Source organism: Hemiscyllium ocellatum, chromosome 14, assembly GCF_020745735.1.
Source record: "Hemiscyllium ocellatum isolate sHemOce1 chromosome 14, sHemOce1.pat.X.cur, whole genome shotgun sequence".
NCBI lineage: Eukaryota > Metazoa > Chordata > Chondrichthyes > Orectolobiformes > Hemiscylliidae > Hemiscyllium > Hemiscyllium ocellatum.
In genome coordinates this window covers 61,587,774-61,604,003 of record NC_083414.1, presented here as the reverse complement: position 1 = coordinate 61,604,003, position 16,230 = coordinate 61,587,774, and the positions used below count along the sequence as shown (strand labels likewise).

The 16,230-nt window shown below is 43.5% G+C and overlaps 1 protein-coding gene across 1 annotated transcript in view; it reads left to right on the top strand.

Annotated features, from left to right (window-relative positions):
- The window catches only part of itpr1b (inositol 1,4,5-trisphosphate receptor, type 1b), a 505,447-nt gene that overhangs the window by 369,503 nt on the left and 119,714 nt on the right, over window positions 1-16,230 (top strand). The window contains exon 52 of the mRNA XM_060835732.1: window positions 6,420-6,595. Within this exon, the coding sequence (XP_060691715.1) occupies window positions 6,420-6,595 (176 nt within the window). The remainder of the gene's footprint in view (window positions 1-6,419; window positions 6,596-16,230) is intronic.

Here is a 16,230-nt window from a genome sequence, read left to right as displayed (position 1 = left end):
AAGATTAGAACATTTGTTCTCTGACAAAATCTGCACTACCCCAAAGCATTCACAGATCCCCAGAAATACAGTGATGACTCTCCTATTCAGAAAATTGTGAAGGTCCTCATTGATGAGCTGTTCAGGGTTAGTGTCAGTGGCTGAAGCGTTGCTATACTTTGCTTAACTACAAGCAAAGGGGTTATTTGCATGCACTCAGTTGAAATGCTTGTGACACAACTCTCAGCAAATACAAATGATGCAGTCAGTGAGAGTCTGAATGTCCTCAAACCTCAATGTATTCTTCTGTAGATTTCTTTCCTCTTCAGTTTGCCTCACTCTCCAAGAGTTAAATTGGAAGAGCTAAGAATGTTATAAATAAAACCTGTTCACTATCGCAAGTGGGAGAAAGTGAGGACTGCAGATGCTGGAGATCAGCATCCAAACGTGAGGTGCTGGAAAAGCACAGCAGGTCAGGCAGCATCTGAGGACCAGAAAAGTCGCTGTTTCAGGCATAAGCTCCTCTTCAGGAAGAAGAGCTGATCATATCTTTCCTGATGCACATGGCTAGACTATTGTGGAGGTTCATGCTCTTCAGTCTAGTTTGTCTGTACACTCTGAGCCTGTTAGTACTTTGACTGTTTGATCAAGGTGGAGAAAGGCGCCAACTAATAAATTTAAAATGGATGAGCAAAATTGTGACGTTAAACTTCAGAGACCTCAAACTACTTCTCTTGTAATCTTAAAATGTGCTTGTCACAAGAAATTCAAAGGAGTAGCTGGCACCTCAGTTTAATGGAGAAAAGGCAAAATACTGAAGTATTTTCTTTTTGCTTTTTTTAACTAACTAATTAACTAATGCATTGTCATCCATGATTTCACGACATCCCAAGGTGTTTTACAATGAATAAAGTACCTTTTTGTTAAAACGGTCACTAATGTAATGTGGGAAATTTTGTCATCTTAAAGATCATAAGTTTGGAACAAAAATGTGTTTTGATTAATGGAATATTTTATTCACGGGACGTGCCTTGACTGGTCTTGATATGAATTGTTCTACTTAAATGTTAGTGGCAGGTTTTTTTTTTGCACATTGTGCAAGGAACTGAAACCCATTGGGTTTTCATGAATATGTTCCTCTCGTTGACTGCTGTCATTAGACATGAAGAGTTCTCTTTCTTTTTTTTTAATTTTGAGCATGTTCCATGTCTTGCTGTCCCCTCACCCCCAAAAAGATCGACATGAACGCATCCAAGATGGACCTGATACCCAAAAGCCAAATCAAAGTTCAGCACCTTGCTCTGACTTATAAGAAATTATCCATTGGCTCATTTGAATTAACTTCTCATGAACTATCTGTTTGACTAGATGTAAAGCAGCAGTGCTTACTTAGTCAAAAATGGTTGACAGGATACATGGGTCTCCTATCAAGTCTGAATAATCTATTCATGTAATTCCCCACTTTGGGGTAGTCAACATCTTTCCAGTTCTGAACATTGCTCCAACCTAGCTTGCACACTTGGCAGAAGTATTTATTTGGAGGCACTCTAATCTCTTTCCAAGGAACAGGGAACAGCCAACTTGTTTCTCCAGAAGTTCTAGTGTTGTCATAATTCTTTCATCCCCTCTGAGGTGGGTGGTGGGGAAGAGCGATGGAGAGCATGAGCAGTATGGTGCAGCACTGCTTCTGATTGGTGCCAGCACCCCAGTGATTGCACATCTCAAACTGTATTCTCTACCTTTCTGCCAGAGCCCAAGACTTTGTGCATAGCAGATGATCTGCCCTTTAAAAGCAATGATGTATAGCATTCCATATTCATTTCAAGAGTTACAAAGAACATTTTAGTTCTGCTGTTAACTTTGTGGTTGAGGTTTCAGACAGGTTCACACAGAACTGTTGTGTTTGGATATATATTAAGTCTAACACGCATTTCCTATCTGTCACACTTATGTGCCACGTTCAGGTTTTTAATCGCATTTTATATTAATAAAAAATAAGAGTTAAGAAACAGTGGATGCCATTGGAAATTCGGGGGCAGAGAAAACCTTTATTCTGGATACTGTCCAAGTATTGGGTGTTAATTTAAAGGATTAAAAACGGGAATGTGCATTTGAGTAGTAATCTCAACGTTGTAAATCATCACAAGGAACTTGTACAGGAATGTTGTCAAACAAAATATAGTACATAGCAATTAGGACAGGTGACCACAAGCTTGGTTTAGATGATAAAAATCAGTCACAAACAGTGGAGGGAAGGGCTTTGGGGAGAGCCACAAGCAGTTTTCCTTCAAGTTTCTGGATGGTGGAGCAGGTAACTTAGAGAGAGAAAGAGACTAAGTCACATATACGTTTGAACGCAAAGCTGAGAATTTTGAAATTGAAGGATTACTGCAACTGGAGCTAGAGTCGGCCTGTGAGCACAGCATGCAAGCACAGTGCAAGCTGTAACACAGTAGATTTTTCATGAAAGAAAGATCTAACACTTGCCAGAGGCTTGTTGGAATATTCAAGCCAGGAGATAGCCAAAGCATGGATGAGGGTTTCTGTGTCGTAAGTGGTGGGGGAAACCTGAGGCAGAGGTAAGCAATATATGAAGGTGGAAACAGGCAGCATTGGTGATGGAGGCAAGATGGAGTCGGTAGTGAAGTTCACAGGCACTGTTGATCATGTGGGAATGCAACCAGTGAATGAAGAGTGCACTGGGTAATGGAAGCTCCTAAAGGCAAGAAAGACTTGTATTTATGACCTTTCTCGTGACCACAAAACTTCTGAAAGAATTTTACAGCCAATGAAGAACTCTTCAGGTGTTGCAATGTAACCAACACTGCAGCCAATTTGTGCAGTTCGCTAGCACAAACAGCAATGTGTTAATTGCCAGCTAATCTCCTTTCTGTCACTTTGACGAAAGGATGGATAGTGGCATGGATAGTGGAAATAAATCCCTTGCTCCTCTTTGAAATAGTATCATGAGATCTTTCATGTCCACTGCAGATGGGCAGCCAGGGTCATAAAGACACCTTTGTTAATGCAGCACTCCCTTCATGTCAGAGACAAGAATGTTACAAAATATGGGATCCTTACATCCACCTGGAAAGGGCAGATGGGGGCCACGATTTCATATTTAATTCTGGAGGGCACACCTCTGACATGGCAGCATCCTATTAATGCAGTATGGGAATGTCAGCCTGGTGTACTTCAGACTCCCGAAATGAGTCATGTGATCGGAACGTTGTGCACCCATTGTCAAAGTTTGTTGCTCTTACTAGTACCTGAAGTTACAACCAAGTCTATGTGGGTGTAATGAAACCAGGATGACATTGAAAGTGTGTTTCCATGCATTTTTACCACCTCATTAGTACCTCAATAACACTAGGTGTAACCTGTTCTCACGAGTTCAAAGAACAATTGCAAACACCATGTGTGTGTGGTAGTCTCCTGGTGTGAGGAGAATATTTGTTCATGGCAGGAATCTACACTCTGAAACTTCGACTGTAAGGAGGTCATATGGTTTTGGCTAAAAAGGAAACGCATTCTTACTTGCCATATTGGCAAAATTGATAATCATCCAGTTTGGCCGTGCTATGATTCACCTTTTGTAGACCATCCAGTCTTGAGGTGGGACTTAAACCATCAACATCTGGCCTAAAGTTGGGGTTGCTACTGACTGTGTGCCCAAAGAATTCCCAATGAAAGTAGAGACTCATCAGTGGACTACCAGCCTATATTGGGCTGTTAGGATTTTGCTTCATTCTATTAACCATCATTGGGGTCGTGCACTGGAAATCAATCCCTACTGTGCCTTGACTTGTCACAAATATTCGAGTAAAAAATGAGGTCTGCAGATGCTGGAGATCACAGCTGCAAATGTGTTGCTGGTCAAAGCACAGCAGGCCAGGCAGCATCTCAGGAATAGAGAATTCGACGTTTCGAGCATAAGCCCTTCATCAGGAATGAGAGAGAGAGAGCCAAGCAGGCTACCTTTTATCTTAGCCTGCTTGGCTCTCTCTCTCTCATTCCTGATGAAGGGCTTATGCTCGAAACGTCGAATTCTCTATTCCTGAGATGCTGCCTGGCCTGCTGTGCTTTGACCAGCAACACATTTGCAGTTGTCACAAACATTGCAGAGGTTTTTAAATAAAAATACACAAAATTCACGAATTAACCTGTCTTTTAGAGGGAAGCATGGGCCAAATTTCTAAACTTAATTTATAATAAATAATAACCATTATCATTTCACTGTTGCTAAGATCTATTTATGAACTGTTGATATAAAACATTACTGTTTAAAACACTCGGCCCTTTATAGAGTCCCCCTGCACGTACTCTCTCAGACACAAGAAATACATAGGTGTGGTGGGTGAGGGGAAAGACTGTGAAGACAATTATCCCTGCCCATAGGTTTTAACTGAGATAATCTTTTTGCCTCTGTCTACCTTCTCATGGTACATTCACTGGCAGAGTTGCAGGGTGACTACATAATGTTTACAATATCCCTAACTTACTGGTTAAAAGTCACAACTTACAACAATATTTTTCATTCCCTTCACCCACCCCACCTATGTTTTAATTGTGTCTGAGAGAGTATGTATAGGAGGAATTTAAAAATGGGCAAGTGCTTTAACCAGTAGAGTTTTATATCAACCGTTCATAAAGAGATCTTACTTTGTTAAAAGTCACAACTCTCAACAAATGTGTGAAATAAACTGGCTTTGTTCAGGCCTGAGGTTTTTTTGACAGCAGAGAAAAAAGACAGATTGACCTTCTTGGGAGATCGAATGGCTTCTGGCCAAACATTCACATCCACAAGTTGTTTGGCTCCCTGGTAGCCAATCATATAGCTGTTTGTAAGTCAGAGGCCTTTGTCATTGACAACTAGTCACCACGCCACAGGCCAATCAGCTGCCAGCTGCATATCATTTTGCGCTCACCGCCCCAGTTGTGTTGTGCAGTTGCTGTGTAGTAACTTCTCCCTACTGCTTGAACAAACAGCAACGTAAGCAGCACTTACAATGAGATCAGGTAACTTGCTTTTAAAATGTATAGTAACCCATTGCACAATTTTGTTTTTGAAGAACTGTGCACTTCCCATTTCAGTCCACCAAAAATATTCAGTCCATCAAAACTATGAAAAAATAGAGGAAGATGGTCTTTACAGTTCATCAAGGCAGTATTGAAGTCCACTGATTCTGTTAGTCCCTAAAGTTGTCCAATCGCAAGCACAATTGGGAATGTTGTTAGTAACCCCTCAAAAACTAGAGATTCAGGTAATTTTGCAAGGCCACTATTGAGTCCAACGACAGGTAGAAATCCTCCCCGGCTATATTTCCACTGACCACGTCATGGAGGAAATCCTCAACCAGAATATCTTCAGCTTCTTGATCAATTTTATTAATCTCACGTTGGCAGCTTAAATAGTTGTTCAGAGATAATGTCAAAGATATGCATCAGATTAATGTATTGTGTGTTGCAGAGATTAACACTCCTGTGTTTATAACATCAATTTTCCAAGAGCAATTTGACAGAGATCTGTTAATGATACCTTTTTTATCTTGTTAGTAATTGAATTATGACATTCAGGACAGGACTAATGTCAACAACAACTGATTACTGTTGTTGACAGTGCAGAGTCTAAAATAGTGTCCATTTTCCTAGTCTGGCCGGACAGGGGGTAGGCTCTCATTTTGTAGTCCTCGCTCTCCCTCTCCAAATTTCTTCATTCTGGAATGACTTTGAGTGTGCTAAGGTCCACTGACCATCTTCCCTATCTAATCAATCGATAATGGCAAAGATTTATACGTGGGCGGCATGGTGGCACAGTGGTTAGCACTGCTGCCTCACCGTGCCGGAGACCCGGGTTCAATTCCCGCCTCAGACGACTGACTGTGTGGAGTTTGCATGTTCTCCCCGTGTCTGCGTGGGTTTCCTCCGGGTGCTCCGGTTTCCTCCCACAGTCCAAAGATGTGCAGGTCAGGTGAATTGGCCATGTTAAATTGCCCATAGTGTTAGGTAAGGGGCAAATATAAGGGTATGGGTGGGTTGCGCTTCAGTGGGTCAGTGTGGACTTGTTGGGCTGAAGGGCCTGTTTCCACACTGTAAGTAATCTAATCTAATCTAACCTAAATCCCTCTGATTCCATTCCTTTGCTGGGAAAGGAATACGTATTAAGCCTGAACGCTTAGAAGCTTTAAATCTCAATTTAGAAGCAGCCAACTATGTTGAAATGAATGGTTTTGTGGTTGGTTCTATCTTTTGGTGGAGGAGGGACATTCCGATTAATTTCTTCAAATGTGAATCCTTCTGTTGCCCATTGTCCACTGCAATACTGTACATGGAATAGGAACTTTCCTGCCCGGGCCATGTTTGGCAGTTTTCAGTGAACCTCTTGTGTCTTGTGCAAGAAACTGGTTTTGCATTGAGCTAACTGTCTCATTTGTATGCAGGTACTTTGGAGGCACACTTATCGGGCCTGCTGTGGACAGCTGTCTGTATATCTCTGGCCATCGTGATTGCCCTTCCGAAACCCCATGGTATCCGAGCTTTGATAGCCTCTACGATTTTGCGACTTATATTCTCAGTTGGTTTAGAGCCAACCCTCTATTTGTTGGGAGCTTTTAACGTGAGTATTTCATGAAATTGCAATCCTGAGATAACTGGGCTCAAGAGCTTTTGATCAGCAAGTGTTCTAACAGAACAATGCAAGGAAACTAGTCAAAAGTAGTCTTGAAATAGATTTGTGGGTGAATATGTTATCTGCACCCTTCTCTCTCCTAAGATGCACCTCAAAACTTTGATCAAGTGTCTGGTCACCCACTTGGGTTGTTCTCTGAATTTGGTTGGTACTGTGTAAAGTCCAGTTGTTGGTGTGACCAGCCAGAAGGTCTCTGGTTTGAGACTCTTCAACAGCTGGTGTGTGAATGTCTGTTGGGATTCAGTTCTGTGCCATGGCTTAGGGAGGAGAGCAGATTAATCAGACTTCCTGTTCATAAGTCGTGCCTTGTCCAGCCATTAAAAAGGATGTAGACAGGCTTTGTATTGGAGAGGGCCAGGCTTGACTGACGCCTGGAGGAAGAAAGCCTCCTACTCTGTCTTGAACCCTGCAACCATATGGGATTTGTGTATTTCAACAGCTTCCTCATTCCCATTCCCCCCACCCCCACCCCCATCCCCACCCAACCAACCACCCACCACCACCACCCCACGATGTTATCAGAGTTCCAAACCTCCAACTCAGCCGGCACTCCCCTCCAGACCTGTCTGTCACCTTCTCCCTCACCATCCTCCACCTATTGCTTTCTCAACTACTTCCTCCCCCCCCCCCCCCCCCCCCCCCACACACCCCAGCTCTACCCCCCTCCCATTTATCTCTCAGCCTCCCTGGCCCACAAGCCCTATTCCTGATGCAAGGCTTATGCCCGAAATATCAACTTTCCTGCTGCTCAGATGCTGCCTCACCTGCTGTACTTTCTCAGCAACACACTCTCAACTCTGACTTTATTGATCCATTACGTTGCCCTGTAGTCTTAGTCTGTGCTTGATGAGATGATGCATAGGGTTGTGGGTGCAACTGCTAGTGTGCCCATGAAAAGATGTCCCATCTACAGCTGTTTTACAGGAAGTTTGGACATAAAGACAATCCTTTGCTCCAAATGAAATATTGTTCAAGAATTCAGGTCCTACAGTTCTTTGGTACTTAACTATCATGGCTTCTACATTTTGAAAGGTAATTAGTTGGTGCCTTGATGTGCTGTCATTCAATAGGAGATGTAGTGTCCCTCATTGTAACTAGAGCACTGAGGTGCAATGAATAAGGTGAAGGCAGGCAATGTTGAAGGATGGAGCCTGTCCAGTTTGAGAAGTGGATGGGGTAGGAGGAAGAAAAGAAGGGACCTGGAAAGATGAGATTCACTGTTCTCTTGCACGTACTTGAATACATTATACTTGCCAGCCTGTTAGGTTGGCATCACATCGATCACCTAGAACATTCATTGCCTTTGCCAAAGATGTGTTGTGGTGGCTTTGTTTATCATTTTACGAAATACGTTGTGATCGTCTGTAAAAGACCCTTCCATCACCTCCCAATGTCTTTATGCATGGGAAATCATGTCTCTCAAACTTGATTGAGTTTTTTTTTTGAAGAAGTAACAAAGAGGGTTGATGAGGGCAGAGCAGTAGATGTGATCTATATGGACTTCAGTAAGGCATTTGACAAGGTTCCCCATGGAAGACTGGTGAGCAAAGTTAGATCTCATGGAATACAGGGAGAACGAGCCATTTGGGAACAGAACTTGCTCAAAGGTAGAAGACAGAGGGTGGTGGTGGAAGGCTGTTTTTCCAGACTGGAGGCCTGTGACCAGTGGAATGCCACAAGGATTGGTGCTGGGTCCACTATTTTTCATCCTTTTTATATAAATGATTTGGATGTGAGCATAAGAGATATAGTTAGTAAGGTTGCTGATGACACCAAAATTGGAGGTGTAGTGGACAGCAAAGGAGGTTACCTCAGATTACAACGGAATCTTGATCAGATGGGCCAATGGGCTGAGGGGTGGCAGATGGAGTTTAATTTAGATAAATGTAAGGTGCTGCATTTTGGGAAAGCAAATCTTAGCAGGACTTATACACTTAATAGTAAGGTCCTAGGGAATGTTGCTGAACAAAGAGACCTTGGAGTGCAGGTTCATAGCTCCTTGAAAGTGGAGTCGCAGGTAGATAGGATAATGAAGAAGGCGTTTTGGTATGCTTTCCTTTATTGGTCACTGTATTGAGTACAGGAGTCAGGAAGTCATGTTGCAGCTGTACAGGATATTGGTTAGGCCACTATTGGAATATTGTGTGAAATTCTGGTCTCCTTCCTATCAGAAAGATGTTATGAAACTTGAAAGGGTTCAGAAAAGATTTACAAAGATGCTGCCAAGGTTGGAGGATCTGAGCTATAGGGAGAGGTTGAATAGGCCGAGGCTATATTCCCTGGTGTGTCGGAGGCTGAGGGGTGACCCTATAGAGGATTATAAAATCATGACTGGCATGGATAGGTTAAATAGACCAAGTCTTTTTCCTGGGGTCAGGGAGTCCAGAAGTAGAGGGTATAGGTTTATGGTGAGAGGGAAAAGATATAAAAGAGACCTAAGGGGAACCTTTTCACGCAGAGAGTGGTACGTGTATGGAATGAGCTGCCAGAGGAAGTGGTGGAGGCTGGTACAATTGCAACATTTTAAGAGGCATTTGGATGAGTATATGAATAGGAAGGGTTTGGAGGGATATGGGCCAGGTGCTGGCAGGTGGGACTAGATTGGGTTTGGATATCTGGTCAGCATGGTCGAGTTGGACAGAAGGGTCTGATTCCGTGCTGTACATCTGACTTTAAACCAACGACCTCTACCACCTAAAAGAACAATGTCAACAAATGAATGAGAACAGTTGCATGCTCCTTCAGATCTACACACCAGCAAAACTTGAAATTCCATAGTCACTTCCCTCATTTCTAAGAGGGGATTTTGACCCATTCTGAAAATGTGTTGCTGGTTAAAGCACAGCAGGTTAGGCAGCATCCAAGGAACAGGAAATTCGACTTTCGGGCCAGAGCCTGGCCCGAAACGTCGAATTTCCTGTTCCTTGGATGCTGCCTAACCTGCTGTGCTTTAACCAGCAACACATTTTCAGCTCTGATCTCCAGCATCTGCAGACCTCACTTTTTACTCGATTTTGACCCATTGACAATGTGAGTGTCTACACCACTTGGGCTGCAGTGGTTCACCACCATTTTCTCCTGGTCAGTTAGAAATGGGTCATAAATGCTAGCCTAGTCTGCAATGCCCATGTCCCACAAAATAATTTCAAGCAACTTCGATGATTACAGATGAAGGTTATTTTGAGGGCAAAGCCTGGTTATTGGTACTTTCACTGCACCAAAGAATGATGTGTGGATGAAAATCTGCTCAAGGAACAGCTTGAGTTGTCATAACTGAATGATAGGGGCTTGGAGCAACTTGTTTAAAGCAGCAAAGCTATTATCAAGAAACCATTGAGAAAACTTATCTCTGGACTGTGCCCCTTCTGGATGTTAGCACATCTGATTTCTTCAGCTTCTCCCACTGTAGCTGCTGTTGAGAGGGGGTTGGTGAAATGACCTCGGTGTTATACCAAACATGAGAGTTGCTGCTGGGACCTTCAGTGCCTTGTTCTCCTACCTCCTGAACTGTTGCTAAAGTTTGCACTCTGAAGACATTTCAGTTCTAAAGGATGTTAAAAGCTCCATGGAATGAGCATCTCGTGATATCCCATGTTTAATCATGTTTCAATGCAAAGTCGTTGATATTGTCAGTGTCGGGATTCTAGGAATTACGATGGGAAAACAGGCCATTAGGCCCATCGAGTCCTTACTACCCCTCTGAAGGGCATCTCATCCAGACCCGTCACCTACCCTATCCCTGTAACCCCGCATTATCCATGGCTAATCCACCTGGCCTGCACTCTTTGGACTGTCAGAGGAAACCGGGGTATCTAGAGGAAACCTAAAGGGGCGAATGTGCAAACACCACACGGACGGTCGCATGAGGCTGGAATTGAACCCAGGTCCCTGGTGTTGTGTGGCAGACAGTGCTAAGCACTGAGCCACCACGCAACCTTAAATTGAGAAAGCAGATTTGATAGAATTAAGCAACATGTTGCAATGTCACTGTTGCTTATGATGCAAGTTAATAGGCAGTGGCACTGTTACTAAACGTTTTACTAAATGGTATTTTAACAGCTTGGATCTAGGGTCGGTCAACAATGGGACTTGATTACAATGAACTATTATGATCTACTTTGGGTTGTTTTGTGTATCTTTCTACAACCAAGGGACAAATGAGTCATTTGACCAAATGTTGTTTGTTTAATTCCCTCACGGGGTGTGGGTGTCACTGGCTGGCCAGCATTTATTGCCCATCCCTAGTTCTTCTTGATAAGGCTGTGATGAGCTGCCAAACTGTCATTTTGTGGGTCAAACCAGGACAGAACTTGCACAGTCAATACTAGGGCCCTGGGGAGTGTTACTGAACAAGGAGATCTAGGGGTACAGATTTGCAGCTCCTTGAAAGTGGAATTGCAGGTAGACAGGGTAGTGAAGAAAGCCTTTGGCAAACTTTCATCTGTCAGAACACTGAGCATAGGAGTTGGGACATCTTGTTGCAACTGTATGAGACGTTGGTGAAGCCACGTTTGGAGTACTGCATGCAGTTCTGGTCGCACTACTATTTTAAGAATATTATTAAACTAAAAATAGTGCTATCTGGGCTGGAAGGTTTAAATTATAGAGAGGTTAGATAGGTTTCCCTGGAGCGTAGGAAACTGAGGAGTGACCTAATAGTGGTCTATAAAATAATGAGAGATAAATGTGTCTATGTAAAGTAGGTAGTCAACATCTTTTCATGGTGAAGTCCAAAACTAGAGGGCATAGGTTTAAGGGGAGAGATACAAGAGGATTCAGAAAGACACTTTTTTCAGAGGGTGGTGAGTGTTTGGAACAGGCTACCATAGTTCATGGTGGAAATGAGTAAAGTTGTGTCATTTAGACAGGAACATGGATGGGATAAGTATGGAGGGATATGGACCAAACAGGGGCAAATGGGGCTAGTTTGATTATGAAAACTTGGCAGGAGGGGCAAGTGGGCTGAAGAGCCTATTTCCATGCTGTGGGCCCCTATGACACACTCTGCCACCTTAAATTGTTGCTCATCACTTGTTGTAGGTATGCCCACATTGCTCTTAAGGCGGATGTTAAAGGATTTTAAACCTGTGATACTGAAAAGAATAACCATACGTTTCCACGTCAGGATGGTGAGTAGCTTGGAGAGGGAACCTGCAGGTGGTGATGTTGCAATGTATCTGCTGCCCTTGTTCTTCTAAATGAAACTGGTCAGGAATTTGGAAGGTACTGTCCAAGAAGCTTCAGTAATTTCTGTACTGCATCTTTTAGATGGTGCGTGCTGTTGCTACTAACCATCCTTTGTGGATATTGTGAATTGTGCCAAACAAGTAGGCTGCTTACCCTAGACAGTGTGGAGCTGCTTTGAGAGTTGTTGGAACTGTAAGCAACTTGACGAGTGGGGATTATTTCCTCACATTCTTGACTCTTGCTTTGCAAATTGTGGGCAGATTTTGGGGAGTCAAGAGGTGAATTACTCATTGCAAGATTCCTCGCCTCTGACCTTCTCTTGCAGCTGCAGTAGTTAGATGACAAGACAACTTCAGGTACAGCCAGGATGTTGATAATGGGTGATTCAGCAATTTGTAATGCAATTGATGTGATTGTTATATTCTCTCTCATTGGAGATGGGTGTTGCCTGACACTTGTGTGGTGCCAAATCTGGATATTGTCCAGATCTTATTGCATTCTGGCACAGATGGCTTCATTGCCTGTGGGATTGCAAATGGTGCGCAATCATCAACAAACATTCCCTCCTCTAAAGTTATATGGTAGCAAGGTCATTAATGAAGCAGCTAGAGATGGTTGGGCCTCAGACACTACCCTGAGGAACTACTGCAGAGATATCTTGGAGCTGAGGTGACTGACCTCCAACAATCTCAACCATCTTAGTTTGTGCCAGGTGTAACTCCAACCAGTGGAGAGTTTTCCCCCGACTTCCAATTATTCCAGTTTTGCTCGGTCTCCATGGTGCTGCATTCAGTTAAGTGCAGCCTTGATGTCGAGCATTGTCCTTCTCGCCTCTCCTCTGGAATTCGGCATCTTTGTCTGTGATTGACCCAAGACTGTAATGAAATCAGAACCTGATTAGCCCTGGTGGAATCTAAACTGGGTATCACCAAGCCTGTTATTGCTGAACTGGTGCTGCTGGATAACATTGTTGACGGCACCTTCCATCACTTCACTGATGATGGAGAGTAGACTGGTGGGGCAGTGACATGCTGGATTGGATTTGTCCAGCGTTTAGTACACAGGACATAATTGGAAGTAGGGGGAAAACTCTCTGCTAGTTGGAGTTGCACCTGACACCAAGGATATAGCTGGGCAATTTTCCACATTTCTGGGTAAATTCCAGTGTTATAGCTGTATTGGAATGGCTTGGCTGGGAGTTTACCAAGTTCTAGAGCATGTTTTTAGTGCTATTGCCAGAATGTTTTCATGGCCCATGGCCTTTGCAGAACTTCAGCCATTTCATTACTTCACATGGAATGAATCCAATTGGCTGAAGACTGGTATCTCTGATGTTGGGGATCTCTGGAGAAGACAGAGATGGATAATCCACTCGTCACTTCTGGCTAAAGAGTTCCGTGAATCCATCAACAGTATCTTTTGCACTGATGTGCTGGGCTCCCCAATCGCGAAGGATGTGGATATTTTGTGGAGCTGCCTCCTTTAGGGAGTTGTTTCATTGTCCACCACCATTCACAGCTGGATGTGCCATTATTGTGGGATTGTTTAGCTATCACTTACTACTTGTGCTTTTTGGTGCTCATGTAATCTTGTTTGATAGCTTCACCAGTGTTCAGTATTGTGGACACTGCTCCTGGCAAGCCATCCTCCACTGAACCAGGGTTGATCCCCTGACTTGATGGTAATAGTTGGCTGGGGCTTAAGCAGGCCCAGAAGTTACAGATTATGTTTGAATACATCTTTGATGTTAATGGCCCATAATGCCTCATGGATGCCCAGTATTGAGTTGCTAGATCAGTTTGAAGTCTATCTGATTTGGAATGGCAATAGTGTGTCTCAACAATATGGACGGTATTCTGAATGTGAGGGTGGGACTTGATTTCTACAAACACCATGTGGTGGTCATTCTTGCTGATAGTGTTATGGACAGATGCAGCTGTGGTGGGCAGCTTGATGAGAATAAGGGTAGTTAGGTGAAGTGGCCATGCTAAATGGCCCGTAGTGTTGGGTGCATTAGTCAGGGGTGAATGTAGGGGAATGCGTCTGGGTGGATTGCTCTACGGAGGGTCGGTGTGGACTTGTTGGAAGGGCCTGTTTCCACACTGTAGGGAAGCTAATCCTTTCAAAATTGTGTTTTTCCCTCATTTTGGTTCTCTCATTACCTCCTGCAGACCCAGGCTAGCAGCTAGGTCCTTTCAGACCCGACCAGTTCAATCGGCAGTGCTGTTGCCAAGCCCCTTTAGATGGTGGACATTGAAATCCCCCACCCAGAGTACATTGTATGCCCTTGCCACACAGTTTTCTGCAAGTGCTGTTCAACACTGAGGAGTATTGATTCATCAGCCGATGTTGGACTGTACATGGTAATCAGCAGGATGTTTTCGCGCCTATGTGTGACCTGAAACCAAGAGTGTTCATGAGGCCCAGAGTCAATTTTGAGGCCTCCCAAGGCATTTATTCACTTGACTGTATACCACTGTGCTGTCACATCTGGTGGGACAGGACATATCCAGGGACCGTGATGGTGTGTCTGTGATGCTTCTGTAAGTATGATTGTCAGGCTGTAGCTTGACTAGACTGGGTGACCACACTCCTCATATTGGCATTAACTCCTAGATGAAAATGTGTTGTTGGAAAAGCACAGCAGGTCAGGCAGCATCCAAGGAACAGGAAATTTGATGTTTCGGTCATTGGCCCTTCAGGAATGATTCCTGAAGAAGGGCTTATGCCCGAAACGTCGAATTTCCTGTTCCTTGGATGCTGCCTGACCTGCTGCGCTTTTCCAGCAACACATTTTCAGCTCTGATCTGCAGACCTCACTTTCTCCATTAACTCCTCGATGTTAATAAGAAGAATATTGCAAGATAGACAAGGCTGAATTTGCCATTGACCTTTTCTGTTCGATGCCAGCTGATCCATCTGATTTTTATTTTTCCCTTTTTAGCAACTGTGTGGCTTGCTAGGCCACTACAGAGAGTGGTTAACAGTCAATTACATTGCAGTGGGCTGGAGTAGGTTATTGAAAAATTGAATTCACACTTACCATCAGCCCAAATGGGATTCGAACCCAGGTCCCCAGTCATGAACTGTGTGTCTGGATTTCTAATCCACTGAGAGTACATTAGGCCATTGCAGTGTCTTTTGAGTCAATCCAATAAAAATGTTAAACACAAAACCACCATTAAGTAGTTCAGCCAAATAGCTGAATTTGTCTACTTAAGAATCTAGATAAGTACCTGAGTGGGTGGGAATGAAGTAGGGAGGTTGTATTGATGGAGTGAGAGGGAGGTATCTGAGAGGAGGCTGTTGGGCAGATTGACATTATCATTGGCGTGCATGTTGACTGACATTGGCTCCCAATCCAGTGACTGATTTTAAAATTCTAATCAACTCCCTCTAGGGCTTTACTCTTCCCTGGCTCTGAATGTTCCACTTCAACCTTTCCAGATGTTTGCATTTCAGTTCTCTCTTGATGAACGTAATGCTTATACCCCATTTTAACTGCTGTACTATTAGAGGCAATAACTTTGGTTGCCAACGCTATAAGCCGTGGAATTTCAGTCCAAAATCTGTCTCCCTCCCTGTGTGGCTCTTTCAGCCGTATGTGTGTGTGCGCGCAGCGTGTCTCTGTCTATGGTTAGCTGGTCAGTTTGCACATTGTAAATCCCACTCAATTTTGTTTGTCCTCCAATATAGAATACAGACACTGCCCTCTCCCTGATGAATTGATGGGGCTGACTTGAGAATTTTTCGGCAAATAGAGTGACTGTCCAGAACAAGCTGTTCTGATCTAATTTCATACATTGAGCAAAACAACTCCAAATCTTTTCAGGGTCAGTGCCGTGGAGAGAAGGAAGAGAATTTAAAACTGTGATTTTAAATGAACGCCAATTATGATCCTCTTTACCCCGAGCAAGATTTTGAAGGCACTTTCACTTTGGTGACTAACTGTTCCAGAATCACAGTGTAGCAGGGAAAGTTCCACCCAATGTGCCTTTGCCTGATACAGGCCACCAAGTTTCCACTGAACACTGGTTCTGCATTAGTTGACCTTTATTAGTAGCAATTGTACTAAATAATTGGGAAACTGCAGAATGCTCTGAAAGTACGACTTCAAGGTGTGAAATCCAACACAAGGCGTCCCTCTGGGCAGCTTGAATTCAAAATCCCTTAAGAATTCCTGCACCATGAAGGTTCTAGAGATATGCAGCCAGCTAACATTGGGCATCAGAAAAGTTAGAAAGAATGACACTATGAGGGTCAATTCGAGTATGAATGCAATCCCTTTACTTATTGGATAAAATAGCTCCTTGTCCATTAAAGCTTTCACGTTTAAGAGCACAAGATAATGACAGATTTAACGTAGGTGTCATGCA